This window comes from Pleurodeles waltl, chromosome 7 (genome assembly GCF_031143425.1).
Source record: "Pleurodeles waltl isolate 20211129_DDA chromosome 7, aPleWal1.hap1.20221129, whole genome shotgun sequence".
Taxonomy (NCBI): Eukaryota; Metazoa; Chordata; class Amphibia; order Caudata; family Salamandridae; genus Pleurodeles; species Pleurodeles waltl.
Genome location: NC_090446.1, coordinates 1,485,894,675 through 1,485,917,602, shown reverse-complemented (window position 1 = coordinate 1,485,917,602; position 22,928 = coordinate 1,485,894,675). Strand labels below are relative to the sequence as shown.

At 44.8% G+C, this 22,928-nt stretch overlaps 1 protein-coding gene across 1 annotated transcript in view; it reads right to left on the bottom strand.

Moving 5' to 3' along the window:
- The window catches only part of LOC138246551 (sialic acid-binding Ig-like lectin 13), a 286,183-nt gene that overhangs the window by 112,431 nt on the left and 150,824 nt on the right, over positions 1–22,928 (bottom strand). Inside the window, exon 5 of the mRNA XM_069201221.1 lies at positions 21,700–21,741. Within this exon, the coding sequence (XP_069057322.1) occupies positions 21,700–21,741 (42 nt within the window). The remainder of the gene's footprint in view (positions 1–21,699; positions 21,742–22,928) is intronic.

Below are 22,928 nucleotides of genomic sequence, written 5' to 3'. Positions count from 1 at the left end.
CACTTTGTGTGGCTTTGCAGGGCCTCATAGATATTGAGTAAGACAAAGGAGTGAAAGTCACTGTATCGTCTTACTCTGCACCAGGAAGGCACTACTTGGGCGTTGTGGTGGGTTTTCAAACACAACATGCGTGGACTTTGACGCTGCCCCAGATTTACTTAATCATGTAAACATGGGGCAGCTCCAAAACGTCACGCCTCCCCATAGCAGGCAAAATGAGGAGAAATGAACAAAGAGAAATATTTTCATTTCTTCACACTTTCTTTCTCTTTCTATGTGTGCAGCACATATAGGAGGGGGAAAACACCACTTGGAATATTTTTTGTGCAGGAAGGTGCCCCTTCCTGCAGAAAAGCAATCCTGCAATCAATGCAGTCTCTCTTGTGCCACGGTGCAAGGGTACCCCCGTTGGCTCTAGACAGCGACTTGTACACCAGGGCAGAAGGAAATGACAGGAATACAACATGTTTCATAAATATGGTGCATTCCTGCCATTTCACAATGGCGTAGGGCAGCCCGTCAAGAAGACTTGCGGCGCTGTCCTATGACAACTCTGTAAATATGAACCAATGTGTATTAGGAAATGATTATCCCTTTCTAATGAGTTCAGGGACCTCTTTGCCCGATAAAAGAACATCCACAGGTGCCACAGTGGTTATTTTTAAATGCTATATTAACTGTAACACAAGTGCTTAAGTGCAGATTATGAAACTATTGTCGAAATAGAACTAATGGTGAAAATGAAAAATGCAAAACAGAAATGTATTCTGAAAATTGAAAACATTTTAAGTGTCATCCTCAGATCAAATCAGTAATTAAACCAAGCTTTTGGTGGTATCATAGAATCCCTTTTTCCATACTCACTAGTTAATATAGGCATTAGCATCAAAGGTAGCAGCTGGCCTGTTAACGCACATACCTTTCTCTCATTACTTAGCCAACGTATTTCTATTGCAACCTGGCTATGCAGATTAGGACAGCATCTATGTTACACAGTTTGTTGCCTGGAATCATACAGATAACATCATCAGTGCTTAACCTTCAGCAGCAAATAGGCTGCAGCCTGGATTCTCTCTCAAGAATCAGGAGATGCTCTCTCCATTAAAATGTCCAGCATGGGCTTAAATACTGTTCCTAATATTATTATAACAAATCTAGACCTCGTGGTTTATGATGTCAGATGTGGAAAAGGCGCATGTGAATTTCCACTGCACATTCATCTAAACTACTGTGTTTTTTAAATCATACTATAGTGATACATACCAAAAGACCTCTTGAGGCCCGGTCAACCTATTTACAAAATTGCATTATATATATTAAATATATGTAATGAAAAAGCAAACTTGTGTAATAAAAAAACATGCATGCTAAAGAAAAGGGCGTAATTGAGACCCTGTGACCACCGTTGTGTGGGGGTGGGGCAGTCTTTCTGTAGATGAACGGGGTAGCTCTGCTTGTCTGTGCACTGCTGTGTGCCACTTTCAGGAGCTGCATTGTGCAACCTGTTCTGAGCTGACACCGCACTGACCGCCCCGAATTGAAGCGAAACAAAATGATAACACATTTGTTTCTCTTCAGTCGCAGCCTGACAGGCCCTTGCAAGAGTGAATAGGGCCCGCCTCATAGAGCGTCCTACACAGAGCACTGCTCATCTGAGAGGGGCGATGTAGCAGAGAGCTGCATGGGGCTGGAGGATGTCTGCAACACCAGCAATAGGATCAGGACTGCTCAGAAGCAGTGGAAGATACACAATCAGGGGCATAGCTGTCAGTGGTGCAGCAGGTACATTGTCACCGGGCTCCAGCAGATGGAGGCTAACCTTGCCTGCTTTGGCTGCATTTATTTCACTGGTTGCCTGCTCATATATTTTTTTCTCATGCCCGGCCGGCACCAGGGTCTCTCTATTTCTACCCACGGGGCAGAAGCTGGGAGGGAGAGGTAAGGGCAGGTAGGGAAACAGACCCCCGCAGGCAGGCATTAAGGAGGAGCAATGGTTTGCTTTGTGGATTCATTTCTGAGATCCTTCACTTCGGCGGTAGTCTGGTTGCTTGTAATGAGACGTGATGTTTTATGATTGGGTGACTGCAGCATAAGCTATCTAATTACAAATCAGCTCAATGTAAAGGCACTAGAGAGGAGGCGCTGAAAAGTGAGGCAAGCACTTTTGGCACGTGCCACTTTAGAGCTCATTAACTTTATGTATGTTTTCCTTTAAAAGCTGGAATAACTTGTCCAAATAAACTGGTGGTGAAAATTCGAAATAAACATCAAGGAAGGCAAAGGGCCTCATTACGACCCTTGCAGCCGGTGGTAACCTGGCGGTAACACCACCAACAGGCTGGTGGTGTTCTGCCAGCTATTCCGACCGTGGTGCTATAGCCACGGCCATACCGCCGACCGCTCCACTATACCGCCAGGCTTCTGCCTGGTGGTCATAATCCCCAGGTATATGAGTCCCCGACCACCAGCCTGGCCATGGCAGTAAACACCGCCATGGAAAGGCTGGCAGTAAGGGGAACTTCAGTCTCTCTGAAGACCATCGAGGTTGTAATGAGGGCCAAAGTGATTGGCTAGGACACCCTGAGGGGAGTGCTTCTGATCTAGTTTTACACGTATAGCCATGTAATATAGATTAAATTAAAGTCTGTTGACTGTATACACAGTCACTCCTGGGGTGCAGAGTCTTCTCTGGTATTTTTTTTTAAGGGGGTTGTCAGGTCTCAGACAATGTTATAAACGTTCTTAGATCTACAGCAGTTCATTTGGCGGAAGCATTTGTGCTGGAGAAAGGTTGTTAAACTTTATATTGAAAGGCTGCTAATTTGTAACCCCTCCCATCTGTGTGAGGACTCCTGCCCGACCAACAACCACCATGTTTTCCAAGCCTTTAGCCCACAAATCACCAGTGCGCCATTGCTGGGATTAAAAAAGGTCGCAGTTTATTACACACATTCGAGAGGCATTACATGGTACATCAGAATCACATTTATTGGTAATCAAATGCCCCATGCATCCCCTTTACCATCATGAACCTCTTGTACTACTCTGTCTACTCTGGGGGAACATGTGTCCCCCACCTGAAAGTGGGGAGAGCTACTCAACCGCCTGGGAGGTCTCATCAATAAGGCAGAATAACCTGGATAGACCATCAGCACTGAAGTGGTCTGAATAAGGATGGTTTTCCATCTTAAAGTCCACTCCCTATAGGGAGATGGACCTCCTTCACAATATGGGATTCTCATCCTTCATTCGCATGAACCATCTGAGTGGCTTGTGGTCGGTCTGAACCTCGAAGTGAGTCCCAAACAGGTATGATCTCAAGTTCTTCTGTGACCAGACCAGAGCAAACACTTCCCTTTTAACAGCACTCCACCTCTGTTTACTGGGAAGTATTCTTCTACTGTTCAAGGCTGTACAGGTTGGTCTAGGCTCTCCTCATGCAGCTGTGATAGCACAGCCCCTATGCCATTCCCTGAGTCATCAGCTTGTATAGTAAATTCTTGGGAAAAGCCAGGGGCCTTAAGTGTTGGCGCTGTGCACATGCCCTGCTTGAGGGGGTCAAAGGTTTTCTGGCAGGTCTACATTCAGATCACCTTCATGGTCTGCTTCTAAGATATCAGCTCAGCTAAGGGAACAACAGTGGTGCCATAGCCCTTAACAAACGACCTGTAATATCCAGTGATACCCAGGAATCCCTCTCTTTTAACTGGCTCTTGCGTACTGCATGGTACCATTCATGATGATTGTTCAGCGCAGAACAAGCTCCTACCGCTAAAAATGAGAGAGAGCTGTGTGACATGCTGATTTTTGCCTTTTGCAGAACTCTGCAGAATCTTACAGAGTTTTGATGTAACTCCGCAGAATTCTACAGAGTGAAACTCTGTTGGTTCTGCCCCCCTACCCAAAACCCTGTCATATCTGGCACTTGCTGGCCCTGATAGTCGGGCCTGCCTGTTGTAAGGTCTGTAGTACTTCCTGTAGGTGAAAGAGGTTGTTCTCCCAACCAGTATTATAGGCAGTTATGTCATCAAAGTAAGCAGTACTGAAGGCCTTCATCCCGGCTAGAACTCTGTTCAGCAACCTCGGGGTGGAAACATAGGCCTTCTTGAGTTCAAAGGGAATTACCCTAAACTAGAAGTGGCCCTTTGGGATAGAGATTACTGACCTCTCTTTGCCCCTTCTCAGTTAGGGTAATCTGTGAGTAGTCTGAAGTAAAGTAAAAAGTGCTCAGAAACCTTTTAGCCCTCAACCTGTCAATGAGCTCATCACCATGAGGGATGGGGAGTGCATTAGTCTTAGTGACTGAGTTGAGCCCCCTGTAGTCCACACAGAACCTGGGTTCTGGGCAATGCATAGTGGGGCAGCTTTGGAGACCAGCACCACTGGGCTGGACCAGGGACTAAAGGAGTGCTTAATCACACCCAACTCAAGCATATTGGAGACTTCCTTCTTAATGCTTGCCCTCAATTTATTCGACAGTCTGTACATTTTGTTCTTAGTAGGCGGGCTCTCTCCAGTGTCTATATCATGGGTAAACTGTTCTGTAACCCAAAGGGTGATGGAGAAGAGAGAAGCAAACTGCCCAACAACTGGTAACAGTTCCTCTGCTGTTCTGGGGTTAGGCTCTTCAGTGGCCAGGGTTGACACGTTCCACTAATGCATCTTTCTCTTTGGAGGATAGGAGGTCAGGGAATGGATCATTTTGTACCTTCACTCCATCATGTGTCATAAGGAGCATGGTGACCTCAGACCTCTCATAGTGTGGTTTGAGGCAATTGATATGGAATACACTTAATGGGTTCCTAGGGGTCTTGAGGTCCACCAAGAGGTCTTGAGTGGCCCTGGGCTCCACTGGCTCCATCACCCACACTTTCTGGCCAGGTTAAAACTCTATCAGAGTGGCATCCATGTGCCTGTCTGGCTTCCAAGTCCTCAGAAGCCTTTTTCCAGAAATTTTTATCTGGTTCCTGAAGCATAGCATCTAGCTAACTACATCTTTGGGGGGCTTTTTGGGAGCTTGCTACCACCCTTCCTCAACCAAACTGAGAGGTCTTCTAACAGGGTGACTATAGAGGAGCTCAAATGGGCTACATTCAACTCTCTTCTGTGGTACCTTCTTGTAGAGAAAGAGCAGGCATGATAAGAGTACGTCTCACTTCCACATCATGGACTCAGACATGCTGATAACCATACCTTTCAGGGTATTGTTGAACCTTTCAACAAGCCCATTGCTATATGAGAACCTTTATAATACCCCACATTTTTCCCACATGGACTTCGCGTAGGATGACATGAATTTCATGCCCCTGTCAGATACCACTTTCTTGGACAACACCACTCAGATGAAAATCCCTATCAGGGTGTTGGTCACTGCAGGTGAAGTGACCGTCCTCAAAGGCATTCCTTCTCTGTACCTTGTGGCGTGGTCCACCAAAACCAGGACAGTTGTGGGGGTCAAAGGTACAACAATGCCAAGGCCCACCATTCTAAAGGGGGTGTCAGTGACAGGTAATGGATTCAGGGAAGCCTTAAGTATTTTTACTATTTTCCCACTACTCTAGCAGGTGGGATATGTCTGACTTAATGTATTTGTGGATGTCTTCATCTGGGGTCAACCAAAGTGGCAGACAAGCCTTGTAAAGGTCTTATCCTGCCCCATATGTCCAGCCGGTGATATATCATGAGCCAGCCTCAGTAGGAGGGCTCTGTAGCAATACGGGACCACCAACACACACATATTGCCCTGTGTATATGTACCTTATGCTCTCCATACAGTTGAGGTAATCTTCAGAGGTCTCACCAGCTGTACCAGGCTCACTATGGTTGGTAACTCTTTCTGTGCCTTTCAGAACTTCTCCCTGGTGGGCCCATCTACAATTTTCCATTCAACAACTCAGGCAGGCCTCCCAGAGTTGCAATGTCTTTGCAGGTAGGCTATGGGGAGGAGTAAGGAGTACTCCCAGGCCCCATCCATCTCTGCTGTGAGAGTTTTAGAGGCTGGTTTCCCATGTCCCCTGCCATTACCCTTCTTGGCAGCTGCCTGGATAATTTTTTCAGGCTCCAGGCTTTCTTGACTCCCCTCGTGGGCAGTATGGCAATGCAGACCCACTCTGGTAATCCCAACATCTCTGGGTGTGACCTGAGCTCCACTTACTTCCATGCAGTGTGCATTAAGCCAATACCTACCGAACAATCCACATGCATGCCAGGGCTCACAGCTACCTTAAAAGAACCTGGGACCCCACACCATTCAAAGGGAACCAGAGCTACTAAGTAGTGGCTCCAATGAGTATCTGCTACTACAACCCTTTTGATTTATTGGGTATCACCTGATCTGTGGACACCAGATGACACCTTACTGTAATCATACTGGTTCCAGTGTCACTCATAGCATTCACATACCCACAAACTCTACCTTTAAGTATTGGAAGGCTTGTAGGCTTTGGGAACCATCTTCTTGTTACCCTGGGACATTAGGGTAACCTCAGCTGCCCTCCATACTAATGTGGGCAACCTGCTTCCCAAGCCCTACACTGACCAACCCTTAGGTATGCCCAACAGTGGGGAGCTGTGCTCTCTTGGGGCACTTGGGATCTCCCTTCGGGAGCCCAAACTGGTAACACTCATAGCGCATAGCAATCCATCACTATGCTTTAATATGTTTCTCACTGTAAGTGTGCAGTACAATTCAGAATCTTAATATGTGCATAAATGTGTCAAATGTGTTTCTTTGGCCAACTTTCCACTGAAAATCTTGAATTGTGTTTGAAAAGTAAATACCACAACTCTTTGTGTGAAAGTTACACATACCCAGCAGAACGTGATGGTAAATCTGCTCAAAAAGTAGCAGTGAAAGGGATCTATATCCAATATATGCTATGATTCAATCAGGGCCTGATTATTTCTAAGATTTCAAACAGCCTTGTGAAACATTGCTGGACTAATAAATAGTTGAATTTTCCTCACCTACACAGGTTTGAAATTCATTTTTCAGTCCCCATCTATTATTCTTCTTCCAGATTAGAATGTTAGATGCTCTTTTAAATGTCTTGATCATATTGTATTGGTAATATGGAGCTTGGTTTCATTATCTGGAACATTATTGTAATCTTTACTTTTAATAGCTTATCTTCCTAGAGATGCTTGTGCAGCATAATCATAACTATAAGGTATTACTAGTCCAAGCTATACCAATGGGCTAGGTTCAAGGACCCATAACACTAGGGCCCTCATTACAACCCTGGTGGTCAAAGACTGGCAGGGCTGTTTGGAGGTTGCACCGCCAACAGGCTGGCAGTGCAATCTCGGGTATTACGACCATGGCGGAAGCGCTGCAGTCCTGGAGGATTTAATCCTCCAGGGCAGCGCTGTTTGCAGCACTGCCTAGGGGATTACGAGTCCCCTTCCCACCAGCCTTTTCATGGCGGTAGGAACAGCCATGGAAAGGATGGCGGAAAGTGGAGACGCGGGGCCCCCTGGTACAGCCCCATGAATCTTTTCACTCTCTGCATAGCAGAGAGTGAAAAGTGCGACGGGTGCAACTGCACCCGTCGCACAGCGGCAACACCGCCGGCTCCATTTGGAGCCGGCTCCCATGTTGAAGCTGTCATCCCCGCTGGGCTGGCAGGCAATAATTTTATTTCCGCCCGCCGGCCCGGTGGGATGTTGAAATAGCCCTCGCGGGAGTGCGGCTGCATTGGCGGCCGCGCAGCGGTTACAACTTGGTGGGCGGCGGTTTCCGCCCGCCAAAGTTGTAATGAGGGCCTATATCTTGCTTCACTTCAATAACAAAAACAATAATTTTTCTTGATGTTGACCCTCACCCACTCTAATAGTCAATCAATCAATCAGTGATTTGTTAAGCATGCTACTCACCTGGAAGGGTCTCAAGGGGCAGGGGTGGGGGTGCTGCTGCTCGAAGAGCCAGGTCTTGAGGTGCTTCCTGAAAGTCAGGAGGTCCTGGGACAGACGTAGGTTGATGGGGAGTGAGTTCCAGGTTTTGGCGGCAAGGTGGGAGAAGGATCTACCGCCGGATGTGGTACGGTGAATAAGGGGGATGGTTGGGAGGGCGAGGTTGGCGGAGCGGAGCTGGCATGTAGGGATGTGGAAGTTGAGACGCTCGTTGAGGTAGGCCGGTCCGGCGTCGTGGAGAGCTTTGTGAGTGTGCATCAGGAGCTTGAAGATGATCCTTTTGTTGACGAGGAGCCAGTGGAGGTCTCTGAGGTGAGCTGAGATGTGTTTGTGGTGAGGGAGATTGGGGATGAGTCATGCTGAGGCGTTCCGGATGCGCTGGAGTTTCTTCAGGAGCTTGCCCGTTGTTCCTGCGTAGAGAGCATTGCCATAGTCCAGTCTGCTGCTGACAAGGGCGTGGGTGACCGTTCCTCTGATTTTCACGGGGATCCATCTGAAGGTCTTGCGGAGCATGCAAAGGGTGTTGTAGCATAAGGAAGAGATGGTGTTGACTTGCTGGGTCCTGGAGAGCGAAGAGCACAGTATGAAGCCGAGGTTGCATGCATGGGTGGTGGGATTTGGAGCCGACCCCAGGGTGGCAGGCTACCAGGAGTCCTCCCATGCTGATCTGTTGGGGCCGAAGATGATGATCTCAGTCTTCTCCGAGTTCAGCTTGAGGCAAATTTCTTTCATCCAGTTGGCGATGGCGTGCAGTCCGATGTGAAGGTTGTTCTTAGCGGTTGCAGTGTCCTTCGTGAGAGAGAGGATGAGTTGAGAGTCGTCTGCGTAGGAGACGATGTTGAGGCCGTGGGATCGGAGCTATCGATACCTGGTGCAAAGCGTCCTCGACCCCTACATCATTTTTGATCACCCCGATAAGTTGCTCATCTGCTACCTGTAATTTCCCCATGAGTACCTGAAACTGGGGTGCTGCTTGTTTTTGTCACCTTACGCTGAATCCAAGGGTTTCCCCCCCCTTATAGCTGCCTTTAATGTGTCCCAAACTATCTCTATTGGGGCGGTTCCCATATTAAAATCCAGAAATTCCTTAAACCGCATGCTCATATGCTGTACATACAAAGGGTCGTTCAGCAAAGCACTCTCAAATGTCCAACCCTTCCTAAATCTCTGACAGTCTTTTATCATAACCTCCAGTACTAATGGATTATGATCTGCCATAAAACGAGGGTAATTTATCTAGAAATATAGTTGAAACAAGAAAATAATCTAGTCGTGCAAATTTCCTATGAGGCGCAGAAAAATAGGTATAGCCAGGGTTTGACCTCTCCAAAGTTGGCCATACATTGATCAATCCGATTTCCCTTTACATATTCTTAATGGCCTGAAAGACTCTAGGCTTCCGCCCCAGGTATCTTTCCTTCCTAACATCTCTTAAGTTCTGTGCTCCATCCCATGCCCCTTTAAAATTCAAATCACCACATACGATGTACGGAGCGGGCCATACTGCTAATTCTGCAGATATGAAATCAAATAAGGAGGGGTCGTCATCCACTGAACCATATAATCAGCATAACGTGAATCTAGCATTGCCCTTTAGACACTCAATCAATACCCATCTCCCAATCAAATCCGCTTTCCTCCGGGTAACAACACACTTAGGGACAGATTCATCAAAGGGTTTTACCCATTCTGTGTCTATGGGAAAATGTGTTCGGACATATGGCCCTTAGTATTACTTGTCAGAATAGCAACCCCCTTTGTTTTAGACATATGCTCGGTACACCCTAACAGACGCAAGCCCAAGGTCTCCAACAGATTTCTATCTGTCTTTTCTATGTGCGTTTCTTGCAAACAATAAAAGTCTGATTTTAACATCCTCAGGTCACCTGCAGTTTTCTTCCTCTTACGGCAGTGGTTCCCAAACATTTTCGACCCACGGCTCCCTTGATCTATTGGCCACTGGCTGCGGCTCCCCATTATGTTACTTTTTGTTGGCGGGTGGGGGATGTAAGCCTGGCCTAGGGAGTACATCCATTTTTCTCCCTGAAAAGAATTGGGATGACGCCAATTAAGGTATTGTAATTCTATATATAACTGTAAAAAATAAAAATGTAACAGTAGTTTAATTACAGCATGCATAGGGTTTTTTAGTAAGGGGAAAATATTGGTTGACGGTAACCCTAGTAAAATGGGCAGGTCTCATTTTTATGTAGTTATAACATAACTGTTTAAATATTGTGAAATGTAGAATCCCTTTAGTTGTGTTTAACCACCAGAGGGCGCTCAAGGACAAAATTACAAAAGAGCTGCTACAACTGAGTAGTTTTATTTTGTACGAACTGGCCCAAGGGCTATAAATAGCTCAGTGGTTCCCAAACTGTGTGCGGCGCCCCTGGCTAGTTTTGATGGCGCACCAGCGAGCCGCGGCGCACAGATTGGGAACCACTGTCTTACGGGGATTATTTAGTCCACATATATTTATAGATGCGATCCGGATAACCGACATATAGATAACTCCAATTGATTTTGCATAATTAACTCACCATTATCCATATTCAACTTGCAATTTATACGAAAATACTTGGTTCTACATATCTTCCCCTTTGTTTCCATTTTCGTAGCACAAGTTCCTAGCAACAAAGCGGTTTGTACATACTGATCAAATCTTTGACTGCATTTCTTTAGGTACAAAGTTTTTCCTTTTACTCCCCAAAGTGGTGACTTGCCCCCTCCCCCCCACCTCCACCCACATCTACCCCTCCCATCCTCATCTGCCCCCTCCGCGCCTCCAACCACTTGGCCCCCCTCCTACCCCCTCACCACCCCACCTTGATGAAGCCTCCCCCCCCTAACCCCCCCTTAGAGGCAATCAGACCAACTTTGGCCTGGATATTGGTGTCACCCAGGTGCAGACTGCTGACCCAACCCAGACTGCCTGACTTTTCTCCCTCAAGAACACCCAACTTTATTAGTCAATATTCCCTTAAAACTTCAAAGACCACAATTTTTTTTGTCACCCTTTTTACTTTCCCTTTCCCCCCTTTCCCTCCCCTCCCCTCATTATGCCGCTTTGAGCCCCAATAAATATTCTTTTGACTGAACCTCTGAATTAAACAGTGTAACTTTCCCATTGACCACTGTCTTTAAGCGAGCGGGTGCAAGCAAATAAGCCTCTCCACCTTTGTCCTGAAATGATTTGATCAGCTGTCGCAGCCGCCATCTTCACTCTACAGTGACATGGCAATAGTTGGGTCGAGTAAAAAAGGTTACCCCCTCTCCACTGCGTGGGGCATCAGGATGGGCTTTTTCAAATATGGCCTGTCTCAAGAGATAATTACCAAAAGAAACTAATACAGCTCTAGGATGTTTAGGCTCCTGTATACGACCCTCTCGTCGTACTGCTGAAAATCTATGCACCCTTTGGACCACAGACTCCCAGTCCCAGTTGGTAAGCTCTGGAAATGGATCTCGCAGCATTTTAATCATGTATGCCCTGATGTCATTGCCCTCTGCCCCTTCTCCAATGCCTAAGAACCGTTGATTATTCCTCCTCTGCCTATTCTCCTGATCTTCCAGATTCCACATAATATATCACTCAATTGTCCATCATGTGCTGTAGTTTGTTCTCTCAGAGCCACAACGTCAGCCTCCACTGCCACTGTTCTCTCCTCCATTGTGCTTAATTTCTCTTCAATTTCTATACATGACTTTAACACCTTGCGAACAGTTCCTTGTAAACGTTTCGTGGCCATCTTCGCCCGACAGCTCTCTGCCCTTGTCTCAGTTTGCAGCTCCTTAATCGAGTCGTATATAGACTGTAGCATTTCTGAGTCTGTATTCCTGGTGCCAATACTAATATCCGAGCTACACACCGGTGCATCGGCCCTCTTCTCAGCCTTGGCCTGAGCCTCAGGGAAATGCACCTCCGCTGTACTCATCAGATTAGTTCCTGAGTAGTCCCATTTAAGTGTCTTTCTGCTTTGGGCGGAGAGCTCCACACCATCTCTCATGGGAGCCCTGTGGTATTGTGTTAAGAATAAGTAAGAAAAAAAAAAAAAACTTTCATGTATTTAAAATGTATCATATTATTTGTGTAATTGTATTTTGCTGTTCTTGATCTTTGTTTACTGGTAACATGTTACATGGTTTCTTCCGGCCGCCCCTGCTCCATCAATGGGACTGCTTGGAATGTTGGACTGACAGGTGGTGAAGGAGCAGAACAGGAGTGGCTGGAGTTTCCTTTTCTTCCTTGAGAATTATTCTTAAATAAATATGGATTACTGTCTTCCCGGTTTCCTGCATCAATATTACTTCATTTTTGGCAACGAGCGGTAAGACTTTCATTTTGGTGGACCACGCACCAGATTTTCTTCTACCGGTACACGGAAACTCCAGCACTGAGCATTATTGGCTTTATTCATGCTCTGTGTGTGCAAATCGCTTGCGCAAGGAAAAGGAATTGGAAACCCTGTGGGGATAATCGATTTTTCTTCTGCCAAAGCAGCTGGCATTGAAGGAAGAGATCTAATAGAGGCCTGCTTTGGCTGCTTGCCAACGCTTGACTCTCAGCGTCAACACTAACGTTGCTAGGCAACACTTTGTGTTTCTCCTGGCTGCTTGCCAAAGCTTCTCCGGCACAGAACGAGGATGTCCGAGTGTATTTAGTTTGGCTGCTTGCCAACGCTTGTGTTTCTCCTGGCTGCTTGCCAAAGTTTCTCCGGCACAGAAGAGGATTTCCCTGTGTATTTAGTTTGGCTGCTTGCCAACATTTAGCTCACAGCGTCTTTCAACCTGTTGCTAGGCAACTATTGAGCCTTTTCGTTTCCTTACCGAGTGATGTTTTGAAGGATTGATTTTTCTACATAATCTGCAGTTTTTCTTTGCTTAATTGTTTATTTAAGCATTTTAAACATTTTTAAGAAATCAAGCCCTGGTCTACTACGAAATATATATATATATATATATTTTTTTATACATTTTAGTAGAACTATTTGTAAAGAGGCAGACATGTTTTGAAAGAGTTGGAGGTTTTTTATATAAAGTTTATATTATTGTTTGAAGAAGAAAACATGCAGAACATTACACCACCTCCATTTTTTTTGCCTTTACCTGGTGAACCATCTATATCATGGAGTAAGTGGAAGAAGGTTTTTCTGACGTACATTCGTGTTTGTGGAAGTAATTTGTCTGCAGACCAGAAGACTTCTGTTCTTCAACACTGTCTTGGGGCTGAAGGACAGGAGATTTTGGAGAATTTACCTGTTATCAATCCGTCAGATGGTGGAGAAGGGGACACAAACTTGAATGAGTTTGAGTTAACATTACTCAGATTAGATAGGCACTTTCTACCAAAAGTGTCAATTATATTACAGAGATTTTACTTTGGAAAATGTAAACAGGGTGAAACTGAGACAGTAGAAGATTTCGTAACAAATCTTCGCAAATTAGCGGCCCAGTGTAAGTTTGGCGACTCTGTGGAGGAACGTATTAGAGACCAATTTATGTTGGAGTGCAGAAGCGACAAGATAAAAGAGGCCTTGTGGTCCAAAGGCGCCAAATTTGGAAGAGGTTTTAATGCTCGCAAAACAAATTGAACATTCAGAACTCTGCATAGGAGACTTAAGAAAATCCAAGAATACGTTAAAGACTGTTCAAATTGTTGAAGCAAAGTTGCCAACAAAAAAACACCCTGGACTGTCGAAAACTAAACTGTTATGTTATAGATGTAATTCATCATCACACTTAGCCAATAGCAAAGATTGCCCAGCTTTTAAGGTGTTATGTAAAAAATGTGGTAAAAAAGGACACTTTGCTAGGTGTTGTAAGTCTGGAGAGAAAGGGGTGGTGAAGGTGAATGAAGTTGGTGATGGGTGCAGTGATGATGAAGATGAAGAAAGATCATTTATTTTACAAGTTGAAATGATGTAAATTGTATTACTAATGTACGATGTGAATATCCTATTGATGTGGTTGATGTAAATGGGGTCAAGGTTTCCATGATGATGGATTCAGGTGCAAAATTGACTCTGATTTCAGAGTCAGACTATTTAAAACATTTTGCCAACAAGGTTACTCTTCAACCTCCAGATGTTTTGCCTTTTAGATATGGGGGAAAACCTATTGAGTTGAGATGATATTTTAAAGCTAAGATCATGTTCAAAGGGAATACCATTGAAGGGAAGATTTATATTCCTGTAGTAGGGAATACTATTTTGGGTTGGCCTCATCAGAAATTACTTAATATTGTATTGAACCCTAATGCAGGTACACAAGTTCAAGTTCAAAAGGTCTGTACTGGGGATGATGATCCTATGAATGATTTTCCTGACATTTTTTCCGATAAGATTGGGTGTGTGAAAGGATACAAGCACCGCATTGTGTTGAAAAAAGATGCTATTCCCATAGCATGTAAAGTTAGGAACATACCTTTTAGTTTAAGGGACAAAGTTAAGGTGGAACTTCAGAGATTAGAATCGGAAAATATTATTGAGAAGGTGGAAGCTGCAGAACGGGTGGCCCCAATTGTAGTTGCATCTAAAGCCAATGGAGATATAAGGCTATGCATAGACTTGCGAAATTTGAATAAAGAAGTAGTTGAGGACAGATTTCCCTTACCTAACATTACAGAAATGATAAGTTCTTTGGGCAATGCCCGTTTCTTCACTACTTTGGATCTCAGCTCGGCTTATCACCAGGTTTCACTGTGCAAAGAATCCAAATTGTTGACTTCATTTATCACTCCTTTTGGTGTTTTTAAATTCAACAGGATGCCGTTTGGATTATGTTCGGCGGCATCCGTCTTTCAAAGACTGATAAATGAGTTACTAGGTGATTTGCCTTTTGTGAAAAATTTTCAGGACGATGTTCTTGTTTTTTCAGATACTCTTGAACAACATAGAACATCTGTCAGGAGTGTGCTTAATATTTTCCGAAACAAGGGGATGACTTTAAAAAAAGAGAAGTGTAAGTTTTTTAGAACAGAAATCTCCTATCTGGGTCACATGATTTCTGCGGAAGGAGTAAAGCCGAAAGAGAAGTTAGTTCATACCATTATAAAGCTAGCAGCACCTGAAAGTAAATCCGATGTACAGTCCTTCTTGGGTATGGTAGAATTTTTTGCTAACTTCATTCCTGATTTGGCTAAAAGGTCTTGTGCTATTAGGAATTTACTTAAGAACCGATCTGAATTTAGCTGGGACTCTGAGTGTCAGAGAGAATTTGAAGACTTAAAGTTGGGTTTGTCTTCGGCTCAATCTCTTAATAGCTTTCAACCAGGTCTACCTTGCTCAATTACCACGGATGCATCTGAGAAAGGATTAGGCTGTGTCTTAAGACAGTTTAATGAGGACAAAATTAATACTATTGCATTCGCGTCACGTAGTCTACGTGGGGCAGAGTGTAAATATTCGACTATCGAAAAAGAAGCTTTAGCAATTTTCTGGGCTGTAAGAAAATGTAAACAATTTCTGTGGGGAGTCAAGTTTGAAGTATGCACTGATCACAAACCTCTACGCGAGATCTTTGGGAAGAAGGGGTTGGACAATGTTTCGGGTCGCATTTGTAAGTGGATTGTTGGATTACAGGATAACCATTTTGATGTGAAGTATGTTCCGGGGTGTGAGAACAAAGCAGCAGACTGTTTATCAAGAATGAAGAATATTGATTGGGATGGAGATGACTCTGATGATTCCTGGTGGGTTGACGAGAATGTTAAGGTATGTGCTGTCACTGATGGGTGTGTTACAGAGGATGAATGGTTACAAGGAATGGAGGATGATGTTAATCTTTCCCGTGTCAGAAATTTACTTTTGGATGGACGGTTGTTAGAAATGGGGTTTTTGGTTGGCAGTTAGGTTGCCCTCTGTCCAAGCAAGAACCCTCACTCGCAACACCATAGCATAACACCACACCATAGCATAACACCACAAAAATACACCACACAGTATTTAGAAAAATATATAATATTTATCTGGGTATCTTCAGGTCAAAACGATCAAAGATGCAATATGAATTTGTAAAGATATCACTGAAAAGTGATATAAAGTGTCTTAAGTCTTTAGAAAGTAAACAGAGTCTCTTTCAAACACAAAGTACCTGGTTTCTGGTGGAAAATCTCCTCAGAGGGCCACAAAGGAAGAGGTGCGTGGAAAAAGGGTGTGTGCGTCGATTTCTCCCCAGCACACACGGACTTGCGTCATTATTTTCCACGCGGGGAAGTCGGGCGTCGTTTTCCGGCGCGCGGACAGTCTCTTTCTGTGGGTCGCGGGGATTACCAGTTGTCCCGGGTCTGTGCGTGGATTTTCCTGCTTGTTTTCCGGCTGCGCGTCGTTCTGCGGGGCTGCGCGTCGAAGTTTCGATCTCACGGCAGGCGTCGCGTCGATTTCTCCTGCGGAGTCGGGCGGCGTTGTCCTTGCGAGGCCATGCGTCAAAGTTTTGATCTCACGGCAGGTGTCGTGTCGATTTCTCCTGCGGAGTCGGGCGGCGTTGTCCTTGCGAGGCCGTGCGTCAAAGTTTTGATCGCCCGGCAGGCGTCGCGTCGATTTCTCCTGCGGAGTCGGGCGGCGTTGTCCTTGCGAGGCCGTGCGTCAAAGTTTTGATCTCACGGCAGGCGTCGCGTCGATTTCTCCCGGGAAGTCGGGCGGCGTTGTCCTTGCGAGGCCGTGCGTCAAAGTTTAGGTCGTCCCGAAGGCGTCGCGTTGATCAGCGTCGGTGTGCGGCGTTTTTCTTGCCGCGGAACAAGCTGTGCGTCGAAAAGTTCGGCGCACGGAGCGTCCAAGAGGAAGAGTGAAGTCTTTTTGGTCCTGAGACTTCAGGGAACAGGAGGCAAGCTCTATCCAAGCCCTTGGAGAGCACTTTTACAGCCAGGCAAGAGTTCAGCAAGGCAGCAGGCCAACAGCAAGGCAGCAGTCCTTTGTAGAAAAGCAGACAGGTGAGTTCTTTGAGCAGCCAGGCAGTTCTTCTTGGCAGGATGTAGTTTCTGGTTCAGGTTTCTTCTCCAGCAAGTGTCTGATGAGGTAGGGCAGAGGCCCTGTTTTATACTAAGTTGTGCCTTTGAAGTGGGGGTTACTTCAAAGAGTCTCTAAGAAATGCACCAAGTTCCCTTTCAGCTCAATCCTGTCTGCCAGAGTCCCAGTAGGGGGTGTGGCAGTCCTTTGTGTGAGGGCAGGCCCTCCACCCTCCCAGCCCAGGAAGACCCATTCAAAATGCAGATGTATGCAAGTGAGGCTGAGTACCCTGTGTTTGGGGTGTGTCTGAGTGAATGCACAAGGAGCTGTCAACTAAACCTAGCCAGACGTGGATTGAAGGGCACAACAAGTTTTTAGTGCAAAGGAATGCTCACTTTCTAAAAGTGGCATTTCTAGAATAGTAATATTAAATCCGACTTCACCAGTCAGCAGGATTTTGTATTACCATTCTGGCCATACTAAGTATGACCTTCCTGCTCCTTTTAGATCAGCAGCTGCCACTTCAACAGTGTATGAGGGCAGCCCCAATGTTAGCCTATGAAAGGAGCAGGCCTCACAGTAGTGTAAAAACGAATTTAGGAGTTTCACACTACCAGGACATATAACTACACAGGTACATGTCCTGTCTTTTACCTACACAGCACCCTGCTCTAGGGGTTACCTAGGGCACACATTAGGGATGACTTATATGTAGTAAAAGGGGAGTTCTAGGCTTGGCAAGTACTTTTAAATGCCAAGTCGAAGTGGCAGTGAAACTGCACACACAGGCCTTGCAATGGCAGGCCTGAGACAGGTTTAAGGGGCTACTGAGGTGGGTGGCACAACCAGTGCTGCAGGCCCACTAGTAGCATTTAATCTACCTGCCCTAGGCACATGTAGTGCACTCTACCAGGGACTTACAAGTAAATTAAATAGTCAATCATGGATAAACCAATCAGTAGTACAATTTACCCAGAGAGCATATGCACTTTAGCACTGGTTAGCAGTGGTAAAGTGCCCAGAGGTCAAAAGCCAACAACAACAGGTCAGAAAAAATAGGAGGAAGGAGGCAAAAAGTTTGGGGATGTCCCCGTCAAAAAGCCAGGTCCAACAACGGTCCTTAAATAAAAATGAGAAAATAAGTGAGAATTATAGTAAAATTTGGCATGAATTGTCCATTCAGAATGGAATAGTATTGAGAGGAGAAAGGTTAATTCCCCCGTGTAACTTGCGTGAGCGCATCATGGATCTTGCCCATAGTGGTCATCATGGGATTTGTAAAACTAAAGAAAGACTGAGAGGAGTATACTGGTGGCCGGGCATGGACTTAAATATTGAATGAAAAGTACGTGATTGTGTGGAGTGTAATGTTGCAGATAAGTCATTGAAAGTTAGAACTCAGCCTATGATACTCAAAAAAGCTCCTAACGAAGTGTGGGACTCAGTATCTATTGATATCTTAGGACCGTTGAACTATAAGTCGCATTCCAAATTTGTTGTAGTTCTTATGGATGAGTTTTCTAGGTGGCCAGAGATCATGATCTCTTCAGAGGTGTCCTCTTTGACTGTGGTAGAATTTCTCACAGACGTTTTTAGTAAAGAAGGTAATCCAAGGTCCATTTTGACTGATAATGGGGTTCAGTTCACTTCTAAACTTATGTGTGAGTTTTTGAGTAAAAGAGGGATTCTGCATAGAAAGAGTGCGTAGTACCATCCTGAGACAAATGGGATGGTGGAACGCTTCAACAGGACATTAAAGGAGACCATTCAGTTGGCAAATCAATTAGGGTGTGATTGGGAATTCATGATTAAGAAGAAGGTTGAGGAATATAGGTTCACGACACACAATAGCACGGGCCAATCCCCTTTTGTCATGTTCAAGAAACGTATACCACATACTATGGTGTATCCTCCGTGGGTTAAAGTTTATACTAAGGAACAACTCAATTATGAAGGTAGGAGAGATTCAGCAAGGAGCAAACATTTGTCTTGTCAGGAGAAAAGAAAACAGGTGTATGACTTGAGGAAATCTGTAAAAGAGTTACATATTGGAGTGGGTGATTTGGTAAAGGTCAAGTTACCTGGGAAAATTACAGGAGGGCAATCTCACTTAAGTAGAGTTTTTAAGGTTATTGAAGTTTACAGTGGTGCTGTTAAATTAGATGATGGTCATGTGTGGAATCTCAATAGAATTGTCAAAGTCAAGTAATGTAAATGTGCACATATTTACTTTTCTGGAAGAGGAAGGTGGTGTGGTATTGTGTTGAGAATAAGTAAGAAAAAAAAAAGAAAAAAAAAACTTTAATGTATTTAAAATGTATCATATTATTTGTGTAATTGTATTTTGTTGTTCTTGATCTTTGTTTACTGGTAACATGTTACATGGTTTCTTCCGGCCGCCCCTGCTCCATCAATGGGACTGCTTGGAATGTTGGACTGACAGTTGGTGAAGGAGCAGAGCAGGAGTGGCTGGAGTTTCCTTTTCTTCCTTGAGAATTATTCTTAAATAAATATGGATTACTGTCTTCCCAGTTTCCTGCATCAATATTACTTCAAGCCCGCGCCTTTAACCCCTTACTTTCTCATCGTCACTGTCGCACTGTGGACTCCGCTAGTGATGAAAAACTCCCTGATTCGGAGGATATACTAGCTCCAGTTTTACTCGAGCTTTGGTCACTGTTGGTAGAGCCTGAATCCTCAGACAAAGAATAGAATGTATTGCCCCCATCTTTATGCCAGTCAGGGACTTTCTTCTTTGTCCCAGTCACTTCAACTCCTACCTCAGGTGTTTGGGCCGTATGACTTGAATTCCCTGCTTCTCCTGCAGGCGGGCTGGTGGCTTTGCCTTGGCTGGCTTGAAGGGCATCAGAAGTTTCTTGCTCAGCAAAGCCTGGTTGCCTATTTTCACCTAGGGGTATATGTATTTCCTTATACTTTAACGATGCCGGATGATCCTTACCGCCCTCGAACAACTCGACCTCAGGAACTTCAGGGGTATGCATCCTAGTTACGAGAGAGTCCCTTTCCTTGGCTATTTCACTTGTACCTTCAGGATGCACCTTCTCCCCACTGTCCGACACGTTTCCCGTTTAGTGTCAATTGGGTGTCGACTAGAAGGGGCACAATGTGCTCAGGATTGTTCTCTCGTGGGGCCCCTTCAAATAGCACATAATTGTAGGTTGTGTCTTAATTTCCACTGGGGAAGGTGATGGGGGAATGCTGCTCTTGACATCCTTAATTGCTCCTGATGAGAATTTCCCACTCAATTTCCCTAATGTTGAGGGTGGACGTCTACTTCCGGGGATCAGTTCCCCATTAAGTTTCTTAATCCGTGCTGTTCGGGCTCCCTCCCCCTTCTTGCCAAGGTTTCGACTATTTTTTGGTGCCATAATTGTGCTAAAATTGCTGGGAAATTTGTCGCAAAATTCACCAAATCTCATTAACCAAAAATCTGCACTCCATGCAAACAATCGAAAAGTACTTGTGAGACGAAAGTTCACTAGCTTCAGGAAGGCCTGGCCATACATGTCCAATTAATATTATCCTGGTTCAAAACCTGTATATGTTCATAAAGTATTCACCATCTGTTAAATAAACGCCTTGCTACTCGCAGAAATGTCACATTTTGGCAGATACGGCACCTCACCTCGATTCTCCACGCTTCCCTGTGTCCTTTTAATAACCAGGCAAGGCTCTACGAATTAAGACAGAAGAGAGGGGGCCACATCGCGTGGTGCGACTCCAAAGCTATCGGCGTCCACTGCATTCACTGCCGACCGAAATCCATGCCGCGTTCCAATGAAACAGGACGCTCCGGTCAGTCTGCTCGCGCTCGCGCTACTTTCTCTGCCCTCTATACTTGCTGCAGTGACCTTGGGAAGTGCAGCGGGAGGGGGACACCGATCCAGGGGCCCCTCACTACAACAAGAAGGGGGAAAAAAGACCGCCCCCAAAAATAACCAGCCGCACGCGAAATACTTCCACTTCGTCTACCCCGGCTGCTGCTGCTCCGTGACTGCGGCGTCTGTTGTGGGTGGGGCATGGCGGCCGTCATCTATGTGAGCACCAACTTGCCTCAAGGTGTGTCATCTTCCCCACACCGATTGTGTAAAAATGCAGTAAAAGTGACTTAATTTTGTCCCACAAAGAGTGAATCAATAATGCATTGTGTAGAATGATATCTGCAAAAGAGTACTCATGTTTATCAATAGCATATTATAAATATATACCTGGTATTATAAATAGGCTAATGCAGATATATTTGTAAGTTGAGAAGATAACAAAGTCAGGTCTTAGGCCCTTATTAATTTACCAGAAATGAAAATTCAATCCCTATCATTCAACAATAGAGGTAATGTTGGCAAACCTATCCCACCCACTAATTAGTAGGTGCGAAAAATACTCTACCTTTTTTAATTCTATCAGGTCAAACCTGCTGGAATTGAACAAGGTAAAAAGGGTTAGTAATTACATGGAAATAAGGAATGCACCATAATCCACAATTAGTGGGGTAAAATGTTTATAAAGGTACTTCTTATGACATCTGATGACGTCCAATCCCTGTGTTGTTGGATTTCTTTGAGTGCAATAAATATTGCACCCTCCTCTGGCCCATGGTTAATGAAGGTCATAGAGTCAGATGTCTTGTATTCTGTCTAGCTTCACAAAATTGTGTGCAAGGGGTCTCTTCATATTCTATAGGCAGCTGAAAAGAATTGTACCTTCAACTGTTGATCTACCAATTAAAAAGCAAATTGATATTATGACTAGTGTTGCTCAATTTAGGAATACAAATAGGTATTATGCAGAGGGCAATAAACACAGAGTCAAGCCAGTACCTTACCTTCTGTTTCAAAATGGGTAATCGCTGGTGCAGCAGGTGGGTCTGAAACAGAATACAAAAAGTATGTTGATATGATTGCTGTGAAAATTAGAAAGTGGGAAGCAACCTGCTTGGGCTAGGGATCTTCATATACAATTGAATCTTGTAGTAAAAGTAATTGCATTGACTTGAACCAAAATTAAGCTAATATTTATTAGATTTTTCTGCAAATATTTCTTTGCTACCCTTCCACAATATTTTCAGCTAAAGGTACTGCAACCTAAGAGGTAATCCTGAGAACTGCACAAAGGACTGTGGCCCATACTTATACTTTTTTAGCACTTTTTGCCACCAGACTGCGCAAAAGCAGTTTTGCGGCAAAAAGTATAGCTTGCGTCATTCCAAAGCGCCAGCCGGGCACCAAATTAATGGAATCCCGCAAGCCGGCGCTAAGGTTGGGCTAGCATCAGAAAAAATTACATTAGCTGGGTGTGGGTACTGGCAAAGTGGGTTTTGCCTTGAAAAATGATGTTAGGCTGGTTGGAGGCAAGAAAAATGCTGTTAAACAGACTAGAGTCATTTCCTGACGCAAAACCATCCACACCACATGCCTCTTTTCTAATAAAAGACACGAGTCATGCCCACCACTCAGTGTCCCAGGGCATGGCTATTGCACCCTGTGCCATGCAGGACGGCCCATTTCAGGGCCCCCAACTGCACTTAAAGTTAACAAAAATACTCACCTATACTTACCCTACTTACCTGGGATGGCGTCCCCCATCCTCTGGTGACCCTCTGGTGTGGGTGGGGGTGTTACTGTGGCTTGGATAGGGCACCTGTGGTGTTTACCAATGGAAATGGGTCCAGAGGTCCCCTAACGCCTGGTCTGAACCAGGCGTTAAATAATAGTGCAAAGCAAGCTTTGCCCCATTATTTGGCCCCTCCTCCCACCCATGCATCATTTTAGCACAAGGGGATAAATATCGGGCTATGTGGATAGCACCATTTTTTAGATGGGAACGCCTACCTTGCATTTCATTGACGCAAGGTAGGTTCCTGCATCCAAAAAATGGTGCAAACTGCAAAATTTTGACGTTCTTGTCTAATGTCAATGTTTGCACCGAACTTGCGTAAAACAAAATTATGCAAATTCAGCACAAATGGAGTATAAATATGCCCCTGTAAATCTTGTTGTTCATCGTAGGTTTTACCATTACTTTTTACAATAATCTCACAAAAAAGTCCTGAAA